This window comes from Antechinus flavipes, chromosome X, assembly GCF_016432865.1.
Source record: "Antechinus flavipes isolate AdamAnt ecotype Samford, QLD, Australia chromosome X, AdamAnt_v2, whole genome shotgun sequence".
NCBI lineage: Eukaryota > Metazoa > Chordata > Mammalia > Dasyuromorphia > Dasyuridae > Antechinus > Antechinus flavipes.
The window spans coordinates 45132878-45156107 of NC_067404.1; the positions used below are offsets into that span (position 1 = coordinate 45132878).

Genomic DNA, 23230 nt, shown 5'->3' on the forward strand with positions numbered 1-23230 from the left:
TCAAACGGGGAGGGGGTCATGGACTTGTTTCACGCCTCTCTGTCCTGTGTTTTCTTGCTTTCTCTGTCCTGTGTTCCGGTGCCACCAAGCACTGGACAAATTGTACCATTGTTTACTAGACCTCCCAATGCTGGGGTGTTTAAAATATCCTGCTTTCTAGGGCCCCACATTGGAGAGACTAAAGCATTGAGTTCTGCTTTCTGGAGCCCACAAGTTTGGGTGACAAAATGTACCATTGCTTTCTAGAGCCCCCAAGATGTGGTGACTAAACTATCCTGCTTTCTAGAGGCCTCAAGTTGGGGTGACAAAATGTACCCTTGCTTTCTAGACTCCCCCATGCTGGAGTGATTAGAATATCCTGTTTCTAGGGCCCCCAAGTTTGGGACACTAAAGCATTGAGTCCTGCTTTCTAGAGCCCCCAAGTGGAAGGGACAATATATACCATTGCTTTCTAGACCCCCCCATGCTGGGGTGATTAAACTAGCCTGTTTTCTAGAGGCCACAACTTGGGGTGACAAAATGTACCATTGCTTTCTAGACCCCCACGCTGGGGTGATTAAACTAGCCTGTTTTCTAGAGGCCTCAAGTTGGGGTGACAAAATGTACCCTTGCTTTCTAGACCCCCCCATGCTGGAGTGATTAGAATATCCTGTTTCTAGGGCCCCCAAGTTTGGGACACTAAAGCATTGAGTCCTGCTTTCTAGAGCCCCCAAGTGGAAGGGACAATATATACCATTGCTTTCTAGACCCCCCCATGCTGGGGTGATTAAACTAGCCTGTTTTCTAGAGGCCACAACTTGGGGTGACAAAATGTACCATTGCTTTCTAGACCCCCACGCTGGGGTGATTAAACTAGCCTGTTTTCTAGAGGCCTCAAGTTGGGGTGACAAAATGTACCCTTGCTTTCTAGACCCCCCCATGCTGGAGTGATTAGAATATCCTGTTTCTAGGGTCCCCAAGTTTGGGACACTAAAGCATTGAGTCCTGCTTTCTAGAGCCCCCAAGTGGAAGGGACAATATATACCATTGCTTTCTAGACCCCCCCATGCTGGGGTGATTAAACTAGCCTGTTTTCTAGAGGCCACAACTTGGGGTGACAAAATGTACCATTGCTTTCTAGACCCCCACGCTGGGGTGATTAAACTAGCCTGTTTTCTAGAGGCCTCAAGTTGGGGTGACAAAATGTACCCTTGCTTTCTAGACCCCCCCATGCTGGAGTGATTAGAATATCCTGTTTCTAGGGTCCCCAAGTTTGGGACACTAAAGCATTGAGTCCTGCTTTCTAGAGCCCCCAAGTGGAAGGGACAATATATACCATTGCTTTCTAGACCCCCCCATGCTGGGGTGATTAAACTAGCCTGTTTTCTAGAGGCCACAACTTGGGGTGACAAAATGTACCATTGCTTTCTAGAGCCCCCATGCTGGAGTGATTAAAATATCCTGCTTTCTAGGGTCCCCAAGTTTGGGACACCAAAGCATTGAGTCCTGCTTTCTAGAGCCCCCAAGTTAAAGGGACAATATATACCATTGCTTTCTAGACCCCCCACGCTGGGGTGATTAAACTAGCCTGTTTTCTAGAGGCCACAACTTGGGGTGACAAAATGTACCATTGCTTTCTAGACCCCCCCATGCTGGAGTGATTAAAATATCCTGTTTTCTACGGTCCCCAAGTTTGGGACACTAAAGCATTGTGTCCTGCTTTCTAGAGCCCTGAAGTTGAAGGGACAATGTATACCATTGCTTTCTAGACCCCCCACGCTGGGGTGATTAAACTAGCCTGTTTTCTAGAGGCCACAAGTTGGGGTGACAAAATGTACCCTTGCTTTCTAGAGCCCCCCATGCTGGAGTGATTAAAATATCCTGTTTTCTAGGGTCCCCAAGTTTGGGACACTAAAGCATTGTGTCCTGCTTTCTAGAGCCCCCAAGTGGAAGGGACAATATAGATACCATTACTTTCTAGACCCCCCATGCTGGGGTGATTAAACTAGCCTCTAGAGCCCCCAAGTTGAAGGGACAATATATACCATTGTTTTCTAGACCCCCCACGCTGGGGTGATTAAAATAGCCTGTTTTCTAGGGTCCCCAAGTTTGGGACACTAAAGCATTGTGTCCTGCTTTCTAGAGCCCTGAAGTTGAAGGGACAATGTATACCATTGCTTTCTAGACCCCCCACGCTGGGGTGATTAAACTAGCCTGTTTTCTAGAGGCCACAACTTGGGGTGACAAAATGTACCATTGCTTTCTAGAGCCCCCATGCTGGAGTGATTAAAATATCCTGCTTTCTAGGGTCCCCAAGTTTGGGACACTAAAGCATTGAGTCCTGCTTTCTAGAGCCCCCAAGTTGAAGGGACAATATAGATACCATTACTTTCTAGACCCCCCATGCTGGGGTGATTAAACTAGCCTCTAGAGCCCCCAAGTTGAAGGGACAATATATACCATTGTTTTCTAGACCCCCCACGCTGGGGTGATTAAAATAGCCTGTTTTCTAGAGGCCACAAGTTGGGGTGACAAAATGTACCATTGCTTTCTAGACCCCCCACGATGGGGGTGATTAAAATATCCTACTTTCTAGGGCCCTTTATTCCAGGGACCTGGGAACGATGTGGACAGAGCCAGACTGGCTACGATGTGCCAACTGTATTGCGCTTTCCTTGCTCCCATGTCACACGGGGAGGGGGCACTTAGACTGGATTGGCCCCCGGGATATTCCAGTTAGGACTTTTTTATGCGTCTGTGACTGTAAAATGTTAACACAGGTCAACACAGACCCTCCATGAGCACCCTCTCGTAACAGCACAAAGGCAAGATACTTCATATCTCCCCAAATCCTGTCTGTACTCTCTGTGCTAATCAGCAGATTGTCTGCCCATTCCTTCTGGGCCCCAGCCCATGGCCAATCTCTTCCTCCACCAAATCACATAGATACCCACAGCCTTCTTGCTTCCTGGAAGCCAGAAATGCCACAGTGGAAACGTCAGGACACTTAGGCAATCCCCTTGTCATTGGTGCCACGGTGGAGAAACCCCTGGAGAGGGTGTGTAGCCCTGCCCTCTGTGGGAATCCCTGTCAACATCTGGGACAGGAAATCAGCAGGGGAGCCCGTTCCTTCTCAAGGCAGCCCGTTCCATTTGGGGACAATGGCCCTTGGTATATCAGGCCTCAAGTCTAGCTCCCTCTTCTTAGTTCTGCTCTGTTGAGGCAGACATAACAGATCTTATCTCTCTTGGGCCTGGCAGGCCTTCAGGGACCTGAAGGCAGCAATTATGGCCCCTCTAAAGTTTCTCTTCCCTTTGACTTCCTTGGCCTCCCAGTCTCAGCCCTCTCATCATCCCGGTTCCTCGGTTGCAGTTCGTTCAGAAAGTGTTGGGACTGTAGCCAGAGGACCTGGATTTGAACCCCAGTTCTGTCACTAGCCTTTCTGTTCTTGGCAAGTCACTGAAATTCTCTGAATTCAGTTGCTTCGTTTGTAAACTGAAGGGGATTGGACCAATGGCTCTGACGGGCCCTTCTAGCTCCAGATAATTGGCCGGAAGTGTCAGAGGCAGGATTTGAATTTAGGCCTTCTTGGGTCCCAAGTCCACCTCCCTGCATGGAAAAGTGTCAGTTTCTTTCCTCCGGTGTGGCGCCTGTAACTGAACACAGAACTCTGGACATCATGGGGCCAGAGTAGAAAAGAGCAGGACTCTTCCTTCTTTCCTAATGTGTCTCCAGATACTAGAGTCAAGCATTTGGATATGATGACAGAGGGCAAAGGAGGGGAAGCCATGGTTTGGGGGAAGAATAAGGAGCGAGCTTCAGCACGGATCAGGACAGGCCCCATAGTCAAGGAGGCAGACATCCAGATTATCCTGGAGCTTTAGAGCTCCCCGGGGAAGTCCCAGCCTGAGAGTCTCACCAGACCATCCTCTCTTAGTATGTTTCATAGCATCACCCTCATTATACAGATGAGGAAACTGAGGCTAAGGAAACCAAAATGACTTCTCAACTGCTGAGGGTATGAAGTAGAATTCCCATTGAAATCTTTCTGACTCCTGGACAGCTCTCTCTGTTGTTGTGTTATGGAGCAGTCTCTTTTCACCTGCCCCCCCACGTCCAAGCCCAGACTCTTCCTCACTTTGGATGCTTCTCGGCCCCCTTCAGTGGCTTCTCTTTTTACTGGCTGTAGTTTTCCTATTCCATCTCCTTCTCCTTCCTGAACTCATCGACATTTGGGGGTAGATGTGCCTCAAGCTAGCTGCAAGCTTCTCCTGTAAGTCTTGGCTGCTGCGTGTCAGGGTCCTGAATATTAGGAACACAGGACGTCTGGCTCCAACTTATTCCTTTACCCAGGTTCCACAGCAGCTGACTCTGTTGCCATGGACTTGGTGCCTAATACATTTGATTCCTGTGTGACTTCCTCTGGGTAGCCAGAGCAACAATTTTGATTTGAGAGAATTTTAAATGCTAAGATTGAGAATGGGGGAACCTGAATGCCAAATGTAATTGGGAAGCATTCCAAGACCAGGAGTATTTGAATAAACAAACATAAAAAGAAGCAGAAAATCATCTGGCCTGCTTCAAAGATGAAGGAGAAGGTATACAATAGTTCCAAGAGAGGACATTTCAAGAAGACAAGTTGTAAGAAACAGTCCTAATAATAAGATTAATCCCCCCCTCTGTTTACAGAAGAGGAAATGGGCCCAGAAAGTTGAAGGGACATATCAAAAGGCACACACAGGCTCCTAGATGCCAGCTAGTTCAGTCATCTTGGCTCACAAAGGAGGAAACTGAGGTTCCTGACCCCTGTGAGAGTATACATCCTAATCAGTGTCAGGTGAAAGGAGGTTAAGAGGAACAAATGCTACAGAGACCACAGTTGCCACTGGAGGCCGAGATGGCCGGGCTCGGGTCTTGAATTTCCTACTAATTTGTTGTGCGACTTTGGTCAAATCACTTCTCCTAAACTGAGCCTCGATCTCCTTTTCTGTAAAATGAAAGGATTTAACTAAAACACAAGCCTGTTAGTCCCCTGCTCAATAAACTCGAGTGGCTCCCTTTGGTATAAAGTAGAAACAAAGGGGTGTTTAAAGCCTTTCACACTCTGACCCCATCCTCCCTTTCAGGCTTTAGTATGCACTATTCCCCTTCACATTCTACAGTCCAGCCTCTGAAGCTAGTTGTAAGCACCCTAAAGTGGATCCCTAAGAGAATCTGAGATATTTATCCTCCTTCCCATAACTGGATCTGCTTTGGTTTGCATAACCCTTCACGTACCTAGGCAGGGTGTCAAGAAGATCATTCCAATCCTGCATCTGCCACTTCAAACCATGAGACCAAATAGATAATTTTTTATTTTGGGGGTCAATTTTGTGTTCCGAAATTTTCTCCCTCCTCCTTTAACTCCCCCCCCCCCGCAAGACATCAAGTGATCTGCTATAGGTTAAACACGTGCAATCCTTTTCAATGTATTTCCCTATCTGTCATGTTGTACAAGAAAAGTCAGACCAAAAGGGGAAAAAACATGAGAAAGAAAAATAACAAACTAAAAAAGGTGAAAATCCTATGCTTTGATTCACATGAAGTCTTCATAGTTCTCTCTCTGGATGCAGAAGGCTCTTTCCATCCCCAAAGACCAAATATTTGGGGCTAGAAGGGTCCTCGGGGACATTAATCCAACCCACTTTATTTTCCAATGAGGAACTGAGTTCAGAGAAGTTTCTTGATTTGCTAAGGTGACAACAGGTTAGTAGGTGACAGAGCTGAGATTCAAATCCAGATCCTCTGCTGCAAAGCCAACGCTCTTTCTGAGCAAACTGCAATCGAGTTGTATCTGGGGAAAGTGAGAGATGAGCTATATAGTTGGTAGAGGGACTTCTCCCACCAGGTGTTTCCTATACTGATGAAATAATCCTTGTGTTCTGCTCATGATCTCATTTGATCCCCATTACAGGCTTTGGAGGTATAGACCATAAGTATTACATCTATATTAGACATAAAGAAACGGCCTCACTTGCCCCAGATCACACAGTGAGTTAGCAACAGACCTGCTCCTCAAACCTTAGACTTCTGACTCCAACTGGCTGCTTTTCCCATTCCCCCATGGCTACCTTCCCTAACATTCGAGATTACACCTTGGGCCAGGACTTGAGATGGAGGGTGAGGGAAAAGAGAAACAGTTAATGAGAAGTCCCTCCAAAGAAACTGCAAAACTTTTTTTAGTGTACCATGTTCACTTGCTGTCTGCACATAAGCTGCGGGAAGCTTCCAGGGTACTGAGCCCACGGTGCTAATAGGTCACCTTCTCTAAGTGGTAGTTTGAATCATCACGCCTACCTGAGATCATGAAATAACAGCTTGGGAACTTAAAGTGTGTACATTTCAATAGATTTATGGGAAACCTTCAAGTCACATTAAATATTAACAACTAACAGCCAAGCAGAGCTTCCAAAGAGCATAATGGCCCAAAATTAAACTGGAAGGCTCTATTTAAGAAAAACAAACAAACAGAAAGCCGACCTTGGAGAAGGAATTGCTTTCTGACTGTGCTGGAGAGGCAATTTAACAAAAAGATGAAGGTAGATTAGTGGGCAGGGACTGGTTCCCATAGAGAGAGTCGCAGCATGATGGCTACCTTTGAAACTCTTGGGAGCTTCTTCCCCTGCCTCTAGGTTATCACAGAGTGGGCCCGGCAAGCAGAAAGGACAGCCTGTCCCCTAGTCTCCCTTTTTAGCCATTGTCCACGTGCCCTATGACAGTAGCGATCCTTACCGCCCTGTTGAGTCTCCAGTGGACGAACCCGACAGGGCCTAGTGAGCACCCCGACTTGTTCGGGCCACCTCACAGAGATGCTGGATTGTGTCCCCAGGCCTCGAGATTGTAACTCACTTAAAGTCAGAAACCTCAGCTTTTCATTCGATAAATCTTGATTGCTCCTTCTCACAGTCTGCATTTGATTTCAGTTCAATCAACATGTTTAAAAAGGCTACTGTGTGCTAACTCCAGGGATACAAAGACAGAATAGTTCCTGGCCTCAACGGGTTTCTGTTTGCTTGGGGGGGTGGGGGTGGGGTGGTAACAACATGTAAACAACAGGGTTTTTAAAAATAAGGTAATTTGAGGAAGGAAAGAGTTTTAGCAATGGAGGGAGACAGGGCTGAGATCAAGGAAACCTCAAGGACTTGAAAGAAGGGGATGGATTTTGCATTCCAAGCATAGTTGGGGTCCATGGTCTGACTGGGGGGTCGAGATGAGAGTTAGAAGGCAGAGATCCTCAGAAGGGAATAATCCAAGGAAAGTCTGGGAAGGCAAAGGGTGGGGAACTGGCTTCTAGAAGGCTCTCAGGATCTAGGCTTGGTTGTTTGTATTTTATTGTAGAGGTGGTGGTGGGAAATCACAGAACTGTTTTGGAAGAGTTGGAGTGACAAAGGAAGCTGAATTTGACAGTTGTGTATGGTATGGATTGGGAAGGAGAGGGATTGAAAAAGCCAGTCAGGGGATTTACAGAAGGCCTGAACTAGGCCATGATGGTGTGAGGAGAGACAGAGACACAGAGGGAAAGACACACACAGAGAGAGAACACATATATAGAGGAGGGAGAGAGAGAAACAGAGAGACATGGATACACATAGACACACAGAGAGCTTAGGAGAGAGGCTAGAGACATTCACAGAGAGACACACACAAAAGAAATTTGGAGACAGAGACAAGGAGGTAAGAGAGACCAGACAGACAGGAAGAGAAACAAAGAGGTTAGAGAGAAAGAAACACACACACACACACACACACACACACACACACACACACACACACACACACGCTAGAGAGAAGATGATGACAAGCTCAGAGAGACATTCACAGAGAGACACAGAAAGAGAGAGATATCAAGACAGGGAGGCAAGAGAGAGATGGTGAGAGAAACAAACACAGAGAAAGAGAGGTTAGAGGGAAAGAGACACACACACACACAGACAGAGGAAGATACAGACAGAGAGGATCTAGAGAGAGATGCTAGAGAGACAGAGACAGAGGCTAAATATGCTATGGAGAGGGACCTCAACCAGACTCAGCAGCTGATTGTGTGGGGTGGGATACAGAAGGGGAAAGTTAAGGATGATTGAGTTTGTGAACCTGGGTAGCCAGGAAGGTGAGGATATCTTCAACAGAAATACTCTGGGCAGTCACAGTCGGAGCTGTTCCCCAACCTTGCATACTCATCCAGCCTGTCCCCCGTCCCTGGAATGTACCCTCTTCATCTCTACCCACCAAAATTTGGTTTTTCCTTCAGAGCCCAGTTCAGATACTGCCTCCTCCATGAAACCTGCCCTGGTCCTCCCTCTCTGTATTCTAATTTGCCTTCTCTCAATATTCATTGTATTCTAATGATCCTAGATTATATCCTTCTTTTCTGCTGTTAGTCAATCAAAAGCATTCATTAGGCACTCACTCTTTGCCAAGAACCGTCGTCTATTTGTTGGTGTATTTCTTCTCATTTTTTCCTGTAGAGTGTAAGATCGTTGAGGGCAGACCCAACAGGTGTCATTTTCCTTTCTTCTCCAGGCCTGAATACGGTGTCATGCACATAATAGGTTTTTACTAAATATTTCTTGAATCTGATGCCTTTTTTTGATTCTCTCACCTCCTTATCTCCATCCTCCTGTGATTTGTCTATATGACGGCTCTCCCTGCTTCAGCAGATCGATGCCTTCTCATCCTTTATGGTTCTCAGCAGTATCTTTACATAAATTCTTGGTTGAAGAGCTGCCCGATGTCCTGGAGCTCTTTCTTTGAGTCTTAATCTCAACTTGGAAGATTCCCTGTTGGTAAACAGGTGACTAGCACACAGAGGGGCCTAAAGGCCAGAGTGTTCATTTAATTGGACAGTTTAACGACAGAGCAGGGAAAAGAAGGGCCCACCAAGAGGGAATATTGTCTGTACGAGCAGTGTAAATTCCTTTCCCCTGCTATGAATGATTCATTATCCAGATGGAAAGGAGAGCTGCTCTTTAATATTTTGCCCAGTTCCCTAAATATGAACAATTCCTTTTGAAAAATGAGAAGTCAACACTTTCTCATCCAACACTTTGTCCGCTTTCATCGATACCTAACCCCTCGCTCTGGTCTTGGTGGCTTCAGCTTCCCCTTCCCCTGGGAGTTAACTTTACATACCTGACTTTAGATGGTTATTTTCTTCCAGATCTTTGAGCCAGAGAGAAAAAGAGTTCATTACCCCAACCTCCAGGGGGAAGGAGCATCCTATCTTCTCCCTCTCGGCCTAGTTTCTTCTTCCTTTTTGTTCTCCACTCTCCAGGGCTCCCACATCCAGAAAGTCAGTTCATGAGCCTGCCCCATCTTGCTCTTCTCCTCCCTTGGGAGTGGTCAAAGTCAAAACTTGATGTCTTCCTCTATACACCCAGTGCATAAATGCTCCTAAAAATTACCCTGGGAAGTCCAATGTCTGAACCTCAGTTCCATTTGTAACCTCTGACACTTACTTGCTGCATGTGTGATCTTGGACAAATCAACATTCTGAGCCCCTGATTCCCTCTCTGTAAAATGCTGAATCTTTTTCTCACTTGACCTCTCTGTGACTTGAGTTCTCTGTGACTTTTAATAGTGGTGACCACTCCAGCCTCTTCAGGCAGTCTCTCCTTGGGTCTGTGTTCTCCTACGGGCAGAAACAGCCTATTCTTTGTCTTTGCACTTCCAGTGCCCGGGACGCATCTGGCCACAGGGGTCCTTACGGAGATAATGATTTACCCAAGCAGGCCTTAGAGAAAGGAGAACTGCCAGCATCTCGGGGGAGGAGTTTCCCGATTCATAACTCTGTGGGCATCCTAACTAGGGAACCATCGGCCCCTCTCAGCCAGGACTTTTCTCTTATGAGCCCAAGAGACCTCAAGGCCAAGTCAAACCCACAGCATCAAGCTTAGCCTCCTGGGGGTCCTTATAGAGGGGGTGCCTTGAAGAAAAGGGGTTTGGTGGAAGGTGATGAGAAATTCTTTGAGCTCTTCACCTCATAGGATCATAGAGTTAGTACAAAAAGAGATCTCAGAGGTCAGCTGGTACAATTCTTCATTTGATTGTGGAGGAAACTGAAGTATGCTGAGGGGAAGTGACTTGTCGGGTCATATGGCTAGTAAATGTCTGAGGGCAAATTTAACCCAATTCTTCTTGACTCCAAAGCCTATTGCCTTGCTCATCCATCTAACACTTTGCACATTTGTCCATGTTTCTGTGATCTCTTCAATGTGAAAACTTTCCCCAGTAGTGTGCAATTGAACTCTTCCCTGTCATCTTGGGTGACTTTTGCCCATGACCCCCTGTGAATCATCCTCCCAACTTGCCAGGGACCTGCTTTCTAGTTCTCTTGGCATTGTGCGGCTCCCTGCCTCACATTATTCTTAGCTCTTGATACGTAATTGACCTAGCACCTTTTCCAGTCATACATCTCCTTGATGATATCTCTTCTACCACTTTTCCGGCATAATTCATCATCAGTAATGTGTTTCAGCCACTTTGTCCCCACCAAGTGTCTCTGCATTGCCCTTTGGGTGACCCTCAGTTCTGATTCCCTAGGGACTGTGGGATTCCATGATGTATAGTCATAGAGCACATTGTAGGCCCTTAATTAATGTTCACTGAATGGCACCGAGTCCTTCGTGCTGCTGCCGGCATGGTCTTTTTAGCATAGTCTCTGGCCATGTCACTCTTGTACTTAAGTGGCCCCTGGATACACAGGATAAAGTCCGACCACCCTACTTTGGTGGGTAAACACCAAAACCCAAACAGTAACCCTAATCTTAGTCTTTCTACCTCTATGCCCATTCTTTGGCCCGTCAAGTTGAACAACTTGCTGTTCCCTGGCCCCTCTTGCCATTGGGACTTGGCCAACAGCACTTCCCATATCTCACCGGACGACCTCCCAACAAAACTGCCTGTTTAGATCCTTCCCTTCCTTTAAGGCCAAAGTAGAGGCTAGATGACCACTTGTGGGAACATCACAGAAGGGAGCCTTCTACAGGTAAGGTTTGGACTAGATCACCTCCAAGTTCTCCCCCAACTTTAAGATAGTACGATTCATTGAGTGGGACAGATTAAGTGAAAGCCATGCTTTTGGAGTAGGAGGAAGTAGCTAACATTTATTTAGCACCTACTATGTGTCCGGCACTGTGCAAAGCACCTTATAATTACCAACTCATTTGATCCTCCCAACTACCCTGGAGATAGGTGTTATCATTATCCTGATTTTATAGGTGAGGAAACAGACAAGCAGGCAAGATGACTTGTGCAGGGACACATGGCTAATTAGTGTCTGAGACCATATTTAAACTGAAGTATTCCCAACACTGGGATCAGTGTTTTCTCTGCTGTACCAGCCAACACTGGGAGCCAAAAGGCAATGGATCCAACCCTTCTTTCCCCCCCAGGAATACCTACCAGCTGCAGTCTTTTCCCATGTAACCTTGCATGTGTCACGCTGGGTATGAAGCCCAGTGCCTATGGCCCCCAAGCAAATGTCTGCTCTTTTCCGCCCGGTTGTTCTTGTCAGAGTAGAAGAGGCCTCCCACCGATGAGTTCCCAAGACTGTTTACTTAAGCCATGGAGCCATGCCCTTCTGAAGATCCATGTTCTGCCAATAAGTTCCACCTTCTGATACCTTCCTGTTGCTTTTATGATTTCCCTTTGTCTCAGTGATATACCTCAGGCTCTCTCTCTGGCCGCCTTCTTCCAGCTCACCCTGTTGGCACGGCTTATATATGTGTCTAATAAGATTCAAATGCGCATCTTTGGAGTAGCGTTCGTGGTGGGCCTTGGCTCTGCAGAGAGCTAAAGGCTGACCCTGAGAGGGACAGAAGAGAGGTCACACTGGCCTCATCTGGGATGAGGCTTTTGGGACTTGACAGCCCCATGAAGGGGATAGCCATCCAATCACAGATAGCATTTCATGGGACCCAGCTTCCAGGGAAGGAAGTGCAGCCAGTAGGCAAGCCCTTTATTCTAGATAATTGGAGACAGAGGAAAACCAAATTCATTGGGCTTTGGGGTTGCTATTTTGTACTTTTTCCCCATTAACATGAAGCTGCCCAGTTCCCTGATTCCCCAAACTATGGCCCCAAACTCTAGCCACCAAAGCCTCTTGATCTTCTTATTCCTTTACATTTCTGGCAGGAAGTCACATCATATCTTCCCACTGAGCCTCACCATAGCCTTCCCGTTCACCTCTTTAAAACACTGTCAACGTGAACATAACTCAGGGCAGGTTTGAAGGACCCATACATGTTTGAGATCACCACTTAGAACGAGACGAAAGTGACCCTAGAGACCATCTAGACCAACCCCATTTATCTCGTATCAGAAGATGTTTCCTACAATTTACCTAAGGCATGAGAGAGTCAGAGACCTAGAACTGGAGAACACCTCTGAGCTTGCTGTTTAGGGTGAAGACAAGGGATTTATTTGGAAATGATGGCAATGTGGAGGAGGGAGGGAGAGAGACAGAGACACAGAGAGAAAGAAGAAAGAGGCTGAGAGGAGGGAAGGAGAAGGGAGATCAAGAGGAGGGAGGGAGAAAGAAGGAGGGAGATAGGGAGGGAGACAGGGACAGCAGGAGAGACAAGAACACAGAGATGAGAGAGAGAGAAGGAGGAAGGGTGGGAGAGAGAGAAGAAAAGGGAGGATGAGAGAAAAGAGACAATAACAGAGAAAAAGAAGAGACAAAAAGGGATGCAGAAAAAGAGAAAGGGGGAGAGAGAGAGAGAGGGAGGGAGGCAGGGAAGAGGAAGGGGAAGGGAAGGAAAAAAAGGAAGAGAGTATCTCAGCCAGTCCTTCATTTTACAAATGAGGAAATTGACCTCCAGGGAGGTGATTTGCCCAAGATCAAACATGGAATCAGTGGCATTTATTTTACCCCCCTCCTTCTCCATCCCCTAGTAATGGTGGGGGGCCGTATTTAGCCAAGTACCTCCTGATTCTCATTATCTTCTTTGGCCAGGCTTGGCTTTCCCACTGGCCAGTGCTATGGCTCTCACATCTGTCCCTGGACAAGGGAGATGAGGCTCCTCGCTTTATAAGACATGGCCCAGAGTGGGAAAGGAATCTGACCACACTGCCGAGATGTAACCCAGCCAAGATCGCCTCTCGTGGCTTCTGCCCCCAGCTTCTAGGCTCCTTCCACACACCACAAGTAACTTCCAAGTGTCACAGCTGAGGGAACCAGGGTGGAAGAGATGGGGCACAGCTGCCTGGCTCGGGCTTTGTTCCAACCCTCGGGTCTCAAGCTCGGAGTCTGGCTTTTCTGTTTCCCTCTGTGTTTCTTAGTTTACAGATTCCTTATTCTCATAGGTGCCTAAGACTTAGTGCTCAAAAGGAGCTCAAAAGGATCTAAAGATCATCTAGTCATTAGTTTACAATTGAAGAAACTGAGGCCCAAAGATAGAGGTTCATAAAATCACAGATCCAAAGCTGGAAAGGAGCATTAAAGATCACCTAGTACAAACCCTTCATCTTACAGGTGGGGAAACTGAGGCTGAGGGAAGGAAAAGTTCTTTAAGATAATAGACTGAAAAAGAATATGATTATTCATTTAGAGCTGGGGTTCTTACCTTTTTTTGAGGATCCCTTTGGCAATTCGGGGAAGCCTATAGACCCCTTCCCAAGATCATGTTTTTAAATGCATAAGACAAAATGCTGTTAGATTATGGCGGAAACAAATTATATTGAAATAGAATTATCAAAATATCTTTTAAAAAACAGGTTCATAGACCCTAGATGAATAATTCCTTATTCAGAACCATAAGGGACCCTAAAAATCACCAAGTCAAATCCCTTCATTTTGTAGAAGTAGAGAAACTGAGGCCCACAGAGAAATGACCTTCCTGAGGTTGCCCGGGTAGTGAGTATTAGTATTCAGACCTAGGTTCTCTGACTCTAATCGGTGAGTGCTCCGTCCACTGCACCGTGCTCCGATGATTTCCCCGATTATTGTCATTAGTAATAATAATAGCTATAATCATCGTGATTATTTCCATATTCAGAGCATCCTTTTTGATTCTCTGGCTTTCATCTATACTTCTCATTTTCTTCTTTGACTAGTCCATTTTCTTCTTCTTGGCTGCCTGTTATAGCTTTTGAGCTGTTGGGGGGGTCTCCCCCTTTAAACAAATTATCTGAAAGAACACCTCGAGCGAGGGGACTGCTTTGGAAAAGCTGTTTTCCTCGGTAAGTCCAATTTAAGAATAGGGAGGAATTCTGTCACCCTAGTTTATTAATGAGTCTCCTTCCTCTTCCATCTCTTTTCTTTTCTCTAATGCATTGAGGGGGGAAAAAACACCCTTTTTCTTTCCCATTAACCCCTTGGGTGGGAGTTAACTCCTTTTGCCTCTGTTGCCATAGTTGCAGATGCCTGCCTTCCAGCCCAAAGGAGCCCTACCAATTTATTCCTCCAGAACTGAGGCCAGTTTCCAGTCTGCCTCTTCTTGTGATCTCCATTTTATTAAATGGGATCATGTGTGTAAATCACTTTTTAAACCTTAAAACACTAGCAGCTATTCTGACTACCACTGCTGCTGCTCAGATTTACCTCCAGTTCAGCTGGTGCTTTCAGGTTTCCCAAAGCATTTTCCTTAAAATGGGAAGGCAGATCGAGCAAGTAATAAGATTACAGATAAGGAAAATGAGGCTGAATGCTTCTGGCCCCCGGGGAGAGAGGTGATGGACTATGGGCACACAATGAGGCATGCATTATTTAGCACTCTGATTTGCTTTGCTTGACTGTTTGTTACTAAGGACCGTTTTATTGAGGGGAGGGAAAGGCCAGGGAATTCGGTGGGAAGTGACAAAATTTTTAAACCCCTATAAAACCACGACCGAGCCAGATCTTTTGATTTTAAGTCCAGCACCAGTTCAACGACGACACGTCGCGGAGGAAAGCCTCGGACGCTCGTTCTGTAGCTCGGACGCTAACCGTGGTGGTTTTGGTAAATCGTCTGATGCTGCCAAGTCTCGGTGGGCGAGGGTCCAGAGGCAAGGAGGGCGGATTATATTTGGGCTCAGGCAGCAATGCTTTTTTCAGATGTTGAAGTCTTTGCCATTCTTTGAGGTCAAGCTTGGGTGCCACTTTCTCTATACCTTGGAAAGAGGGATGTTTTGGGAGAAAGTCAGTGGATATGAGACCCTGGACTGGCCACTGGCACTTTCCCAGCCTCTGTTTAAAATGAGGACATTAGATTCAACGACCTTTAAAGTAGCCCCATTCCAGCTCCAGATGTGCAGTCCTATCCCAATCCCAATTGCGTTCCGGCAGCAGACAGCCATGGCGATTTCTGTGTCCCCAGATTGGGCGTCTTTCCCTGGGGGAATATTCCCTGGGCTGCTGACGACGGTCCCCTTTAGAGAGAAAACCAAACAGCCTGCTTCCATTCTCCAAAAATGAGCCTCATTTTTTCCTCTGGCTCTCTGAAAGAAGTCTAGCCTAAACAGCATAAACAGTCAGGAGAGTGTTGTCTGCCTACTGCTGCCCACTGAAATAACCACAAGCTGTTTCTAGAGCATCTCTTGTGGTTGTTTTGCACATTCATAGATTCGAGTATATCATTTTCAGAACAAAAATCGTGTCTTTCAGCCCCTTCTTCTCATTCTGGAAGATCTTCAAGGAGGTACCCTTTGAAAAATAAGATGGAAACAACATGTAAATCAGTATGTTAATCAGGCCTCAGCCAAAGACAGGACACTTGGGAGGTTCCCCTAACACATCCAGCAGGTGAACAGCCTGCCTTGCATATATATTGATATTTATATATGTCCTGGGAGAAACAATTAAGATCAGAAGCTATTCCTTGTCACGTGACAGCTTTCTGCCCCAGGGGCAGCTGATAGATAACAGCTTCTCATTGCCAACCTCCGGCAGCTCCTCCTAAGAAAGAAGGATGCCTCTGAAAGAAGTTTACACTTAAGCAGAAGATTGTTTTGAATCTTACCTCTGTCATTACCTTGCTCTAACCCCTTCCCCACCCCTAGACCTTAGTCTCCTCCTCTGTCAAATGAGGAGAGTGGACAATGGGTCCTTCCAGCTCTAACTTTCTGTGTTCTGTCACATTACCTACTATCTCTGTGACTTTTGGCAATTGACTGTCTAGGGCTTCCATCCCCTCATCTTTCAAAATCGGGTGGGGGGGGGTTGCGATAGATGGTCTCTAAAGTCCCTTTCAGTACCTGATCCTGTGAGCCCGTATCTAGGCCTCCTATTGGGAATCTCTACTGTCTGGCCTCTTGGCCTCCAATCAGAGGCAAGGACAGCTGCGAATGGGTTTGGAAGCCAGAGTTAAATGCTCGAGCCGTAATCGTGGATTGATGGGTAGTTATCCAAAGACATGTTTTCTTTGTGTCTTTCCTTGGTGCTACTAGGCCCAACAGGGAATGTAACGAACATACGCCTTTGTATATTCGTTGTTATCACCGGCTGCCGCCTTCCCAGGCAGCATGGATACACGGTAAGCTCTGGCTATCACAATTGGAGTTTTTTCTTCCATTCGGAAATAAGTGGATAAGTATATCCCCCCAGTTGGTTCGGCCCCCTCCCCAGTGCGTTATTTACAGGAAACTCGCCCCATGGGCAGCATTTGCAAACCACACATTGCCGCTAGAAATCCCTTTAGGATTTGCTCTGGAGCTCATTACCAACCAAAGGCTCTTTTTTTTCCCCCAATACCGTTATTATTATTGACATTAACAGTAACAAGGATAAGCCTTAAAAACAGGCCGGATTAAGGTAAGGCGGCCAGTAGCTGTCAGTTTGCATCTGAAGTCAATGCAACTTAAAGTGCAACTAAATGAACTGAAGGAAAGTCAACAATTCAGGCGCTTTTGACATTTGGACCCAGTTATTTCAGTGTTAAAATGCTTGGGAGGCCTGTTAAATGAAATGCTATAGAACTCCCCCCCTCCCCCACCCCTCCCGGTTAATGATGATGGGCAAAGCAGGCATTTTGTTTTTCTATTGGTTGCAGTTAATTCTGAATCCTTTGAGAACCACTGGAGCAGAGGCGGAGAGGGCATCGTACCGGGCAGGGCATACCAAGCCCACCAGGAACACGAGCATTCAGGTGAAGGGGTTGAATGGGCTCTTTTAAGATGATCCAGTTGAGTCTTTCATTTGGGAGCTGCCTGAACTAAGGCTATGAGATAGTAAAATGACTTGTCTAAGATCACATAGCAAGACATGGAATCCAGGTCCTCCACCTCCAAATCTAGTTCACTAACCATGGCCCAGGGTCACCAAGGCAAGAAGTAGCAGAGCCCATGCTGAATTGTGCCAGGTCAGATAGCAGCAGAATCCTAGACTTTGAGGTGGAAATGTTGGACCCTCACTCAATAAAAGTCTCTCCTTTCAATTTGCAAATGGGGAGAATGCATCAAGGAAGGTGGTGTGACTAATTCAAGGTCACACAGAACTGAGATTGGAAGCTAGGGCCTCTGGTACTGAGTTCAGGGCTCTTCCCACTCCCTATCCCTGCAGTGGGAGAGGGGGTCGGGTGGGGAGGTAAGAGAGACAGCAGGGGAGTCGCCCTCAAGCCAGCTCTGCACACAGGTCTAATGGGTGACTCATAGGAGCCGAGGAGTACCCCGAGACCCCTTCAGCATTCGGGAACGCTCCCTTATTCTGTTGTCTTACCTCATCTGAAGTTATGCCCATCACTAAAGTCCCTTCTTGGAAGCAGACAGCAAAGGTGATGTCTTCAAAGTGCAGCAAGTAGGGACAGGGATTGATGCCTGGACCTTGATTACAGGAGTACCTTTAGTTAGACCCTGAGGGTGGGGAGAGAGCCAGGGAGAAAGTAGGTCCTAAAGATCACCAGGCCGAGGACCAGATCACAGGCAGACGTGAATGAGAATGTGAGCAGTGGGTTGGTTTTTAGGAACGGTGAGCCAGAATAAATGGCCCAAGGTGGTCAGAATCGTTTGAAGAGGACGTCGGCCAGCAGCCTCGGCCACCGTTTTGACAGCCTCTGAGGAGTTTGGGAAGTTCTTATCCCTCTTGATACTTAAAGGGGCTCAACCTGGACAGGTATGGGGATCACCTCCAGAAGGCCCTTGGGGTAGAAGGTTAAGGAGGACCCCAGGGTGGCTCCTAAACTTTCTCCCTTTTGCAGAGACTAGTTTTAGCTGAGGTTTTAGTTTGTCACACTAAAAGGTGCGTTCTTTCTGCGTCCACCATTGAGTATGAAAAGGTACGGTCACTTTCCCGTGTGCCTTACCTTCCGAACTGCCTAGACCTTGATCTTTGACATAACCTGGCGAATTTCCTTCAGGAAATCTAGCAATTCTTCCTTCCTCTCCTTTCTCTGAGCTTTTTCATGTCACCTGTCAGCGTTCCCAACTCTAATGGGAACTTTGGCGTCATTACAGGTGATGCCTGCTACGGGGGTGGTGGCTCCGGGCCGCGTGAGGCCTGCGTGTGCGTGTGCTCAGGGGGCGGGAGGGACTAAAAAATCCCAACCTTTCGGTGCATTGTTCACAAACAATGAGGGACTATTAATTTTCAAGGAAAATGGAGAATGAATCAGAGCAACACCTGCGAAGCACCTACAGTGCTCCATGAGAAATAAATACACGGGAGAAAGATTAAATCTTAAACATCAGGCTTAGTACGGACCCCAAACCAGGTAGATTCTGTTCCTTTGGCCTGAAGGAGGATTCTATTTAGTGCTCTAAGGGCCAGCTCTGCAAGCAGCCTATAATTATTTGGGATCATTGATTCATGCCACAGAGATTTAGAATCATAGATTATTAGAGCTAACAGCTGCTATGGAGACCATCTAGTCCAGGGGTTCCAAGCCTGGGGTCTGGGAACTTGGGGTTTTTAATATTCTCATCACTGCATTTCAGTATAATTGGTTTCTTTTGTAACCCTCTGTGTCTTATTTTTATGCCTTTAAAAACATGGTTCTGGGGGCAGCTAGGTGGTACAGTAGATAGAGCAGCAGCCCTGAAGTCAGGAGGACCTGAGTTTAAATCTGGCCTCAGACACTTAACCCTTCCTACCTGTGGGACCCTGGGCAAGTCACTTAACCCCAATTGCCTCAGGGGGAAAAAAAAACATGGTTCTGAGAAGGAGTCCATGATGTTTACTAGAGGACCCAGATTTGTGAATCCCAGCTCTGCTCACTTAACTTCCCATGTGACTCATTTCTCCCTGAGTCTCTTGTTTCCTCCTCTAAACTTAGGGGGTTGAAGTTCATGACCTCTAAGGTCCTTTCCAGCTCAAAAGCTGTGATTCTGTTAGCTCAGCTTTGTTTATGTCGAGTTTAAGGTGCTGCTGGGAAATCCAGGTGATTGGAGAGGTGGGTCTGGAGGTCAGAATAAAGCCATGGGAGGAGTGGCCATAGATTGAATGAGCTCTTGCTCAGGTTTTCCCACAGAACCACACGATGCTAAATTCCTCCCCGTGTGTAACTTCCAGGAGTGACCTAGCTGTAACAGTTGGTTAAGTAGAACCCGTCGGCTGTTATAAAAGATGGATTTTCACAGGAGATGAAAAGAGCACAAAAAACCTGTTTCCTCAACTTTATTCAGACCAAAGTGCAATTGTAGACTTAGCGCTTCTCGCTGATCACTCGCAAGCTAGTCCGTGAGAATGCCGCGATCTGAAACAACTGAGGATGTACTTGGGCAAGGCCCATCTCAGTTCCCACTCTCTTTCCATCACCAGTGGAAAGTGGCAGGGTTTTGTGAAAGGCCCACTTGGTACATTGGAAAGGAGAGGAGTCAAGGACTGGAGCTACTTGGGTCTGGCTTCTAACCTTGTTGCCAACTGTTTACTGACGGAGGTTAATACCTAAGGAGTCAGGAGCAGACGGGCCAGAGGGCAGCTAGGTGGGCCAGTGGATAGATCAGTGGTCCTGGAGTCAATAGCAAATGCGGCCTCAGACAGTTATCTACTGTGTGACCCTGAGCTTGCCTCCATAAAAACAAAACAAAACAAAAACCAAAAAGAAGTGAGATTTGACCTCTGGTACTCAGACCCTTAAATTTGCTCCATTTCCCCCATGGTCTGAAGTGGCTCTGAAGAGAGTTCCTGAATCAGTAAGATTAAAGATCCATTTAAGTATATTGATTGATAAAAATAGCCGAGAAGTATATAAAACAGGCTGTCCCAAAAATCTTGGTGTAGCACTAAGACTTTTGGGACAGTCTGTACTTTAAAGTGCTTTGCTCACAATTGGCATGTGAGGCAAGTAGGATAGATGTTATTGTCCGCATTTTACAGACGAAGAAACCGAGGCTCAGGGTGATTTACCTACCTCTAAATGATGGAGTGGGATGTATGGAAGCAGATGAAATGAAGAGCAAGAGAGCCTGTTGACTGTGGTAGTGGGCCGACCGCTGTCCTTGAGTTGTGTGGCAGCTTCAGTGGCTTTCCCAAAGTGAGCCCAGGAAGGGCGTAGCTGCATTGTCAGATGACGGGTGTCTTCCCTGGTGTAGCTATGTCCCTTCCCACCATGTCAAGACTTGGGGCGGTGGCCATGGAAACTCCGCGTGTGCATCCATGTTTCCCTTCCACGTGGTGCCTTGTAGACCGTGCCTCTGCTCGAAACCCCAGCAGTGACTGGGAACCAGCCCACTGGGGCAGAACAAGCCTGGGATAACAAGGTCAGACGACCGAGGCTGTATGTCTTTCCCCCATTGATCTGGACTCCCCCCCACCCCACCCCCGCTGCATCTCAAATGGCCCCTTACTCCTGGCATCAGCTGCCTGGGTGAAACACTGCCAGGTGGTCTTTTCTAGTTCCGAAAGGCCGTCAGGCCAGATGCAGCTTTGACGTTCCTAACTTGTCTGTGCCAGGTGACAAGTCTGAACAGATGTTTAGCTCGGCAGGGTTAGAGATCCTGGTTGTTGTAGCAAAAGGAACATCTGGACTTTCTCTTTAAAAGTGAAACTTCCCTGACTTGTTTCTCAATGTGACTGGCTCTAGATGGGACAACACCATTAATGAGGACAGAACAGTTCTTGACCAAGCTCTCTCCATTGTGGCAACTTGAGGCCAATTTTTCTCTTGTCCCCATGCTCAGGCAGTAGCACCTGTTGTAAGGACACTCATATTTCTCAAAGGATGGTCTTCAAAAGTGACCCTGTCCATGGAGATGTGCCCATAGAGGCCGGCTGTCCATTTCTTGGGGATTTCAGGAAGGGCTGCTTCTGACATCTTCTGAACCGCTGCTAAAATGACTCAAGAAAAGGAAAGGCTGGGGCAGCTAGATGACGCCATAGGGGATAGAGTGCCAGCCCTGGAGTCAAAGGACCCGAGTTCAAAGCCAATCTCAGACACTTAACACTTACTAGCTGTGTGACTCTGAGCAAGTCATTTAACTTCAATTACCTCAAAAAAAAAAAAAACTTTTAAAAAGAAAAGGAAAGGGTTCCTCATTATTAGAGCTACCCCAGAGATGAATAAACTGCATAGAGAAAGGCTTTTGCACTCAGTAGGCACCGGATAGAGCTTGTCAAATTGAATGCACTCTGGTTTTTCAGATTGGGCAAATGATGCCATGTGAGGGAAATCAGCTCGTCCAGTCACCCAACTAGGAAGTGGCCCTGGAAATGGGTTCTATAAAGAAGGTAGCAGAGAATCAGACCCTTAGGCTGGGATTGACCTTCTCTGCCCCAGCCGGACCCTCTATTAAGGCATTCATATCTGTGTGCATGTGTCCCTTCTCATTCTAATGTGCTTTGAGTTTCTGAAGTGTGAGGTTAAGAGACCTAGACTCTGTTAGGTCACTTCCATTTCCTGAGCCTTGCTTTCCTTCCTTGTAAATTAGAAACAACAGTACTGGTATGAGCAATTCCTTAACTTGGGCAGTTTTCTTCCCTGCCCCCTTGTGGTCCTCAGAGTCTGTCTTGATGGAACCCAAGCTGTTGGCAAGCCCCACCAAGCTAGGAAGGCTGAGCGTGGACTCCCTTGCAACACAGTCACAGGTTCTTCTGAAGTTTTATCCCATTCTTGGAATGAGAAGGAATAGTATTTTGCACATTTGAAACCATCTATTCCTACCCTTGGTTCCTTCGTTTCACAGAAGAGGAAACTATAACTTGAGGAGGGGAAGGGACTGGGCCAGGCACCTAGCCTTGAGCTTCAGAAGCTTCCTTTGAAAGGGGCCCCTGGTATCCACGTTCTTGTAAAAAGAAGGGACGAGACCAGGGACCCGGCAGCCCCCAGAGCGCTCAGTGGTGATGTCACGTTCATTCAGGCCTCAATGCTGAATTTGTGATCTCTTGTCCTAGACTGAGCTCCCCTTCATATGCTTTCTCTTAACAGTGTGATGAGTTGGTGGTTTGACAATCCCAGCTCTATCATTTATTATCTGTGTGATCACAAGAACCTCTGTTTCCTCCTCTGTGATGGAGAAGGTTGGACCCCATGGCCTCCCTTGTCTCTTATAGCTATAGAGTTAAAATATTATAGCTCAGTGACCTGGACTTGGCAGAGACCATTATAAGTTCATAAAGTGTTCAGAACATCCAGTGTTGTCCTGCAGATGCTCAAAATCCTGACTCTTCCCATTTCCTTGTCCCACCTCACACATCCAGTGACATGCTAAGGTCTGTCTTCCTCCTACTGACCTCTCCCAACTGTGTCCTCTTCAGTGCTCCCACTGTAACTGCCTAGCTTAGTGATAGACTACAAAGAATGATAGTCTTGGCATCCCAACATGGGGTACAAGCTGTGGCTTCAAAGTGTACCCCTTGTATGTCTGATTTTGAGCAGATTTCCTCCTCTTTCAAATATAACTAAATTCTTACATTATTGGCCTCTTGCAGAGCACAGAACCTCCCCGCCTTGGACCCTACTCAAAGTATTTCTGGCTTGAAGGACTTTTCTGAGCTGGCCCAGAATCCTTTGCATGCCTAATCAGGTTTTGGAGAAGGCCTTTAGTGGACGGCCTTTTTGGACTTTTGGCAAAAAGGAGTGGTCGGCAGAGTTCTGGAGTTGGGGGTCAAGAAGAGCTCACTTCCAATTTGTCCTCTGACACCGCCTCACTGAGTGATCCCCTTTCTGAAACTCAGTATCCTCTTCTATAAAATGGCAATGAGAATACCTTTAAATGCTTCTCTGCCTTACAAGGCGATTGTTAGCCTTAAGTAAGATACTGTGTGTAAAAGTGCCTTAGAAACACTAAAGTGCTATGTCTTCAGCGAATAGGTAGCCAGCATGGTGTAGTCAACAGAAAGCTAGTCTCAGAACCCAAAAAACCT

The 23230-nt window shown here is 46.7% G+C and overlaps 1 protein-coding gene across 8 annotated transcripts in view; it reads left to right on the forward strand.

Annotated features, from left to right (window-relative positions):
- ENOX2 (ecto-NOX disulfide-thiol exchanger 2) overlaps window positions 1–23230 on the forward strand; it is a 305006-nt gene that overhangs the window by 215979 nt on the left and 65797 nt on the right. For 4 of the 8 annotated variants that reach the window (XM_051969238.1, XM_051969239.1, XM_051969241.1 and 1 more), the window contains one exon: window positions 16986–17081. The exons of the other annotated variants lie outside the window; for them this stretch is intronic. In XM_051969238.1, the coding sequence (XP_051825198.1) occupies window positions 16986–17081 (96 nt within the window). The remainder of the gene's footprint in view (window positions 1–16985; window positions 17082–23230) is intronic. 8 annotated transcript variants of the gene reach the window in all.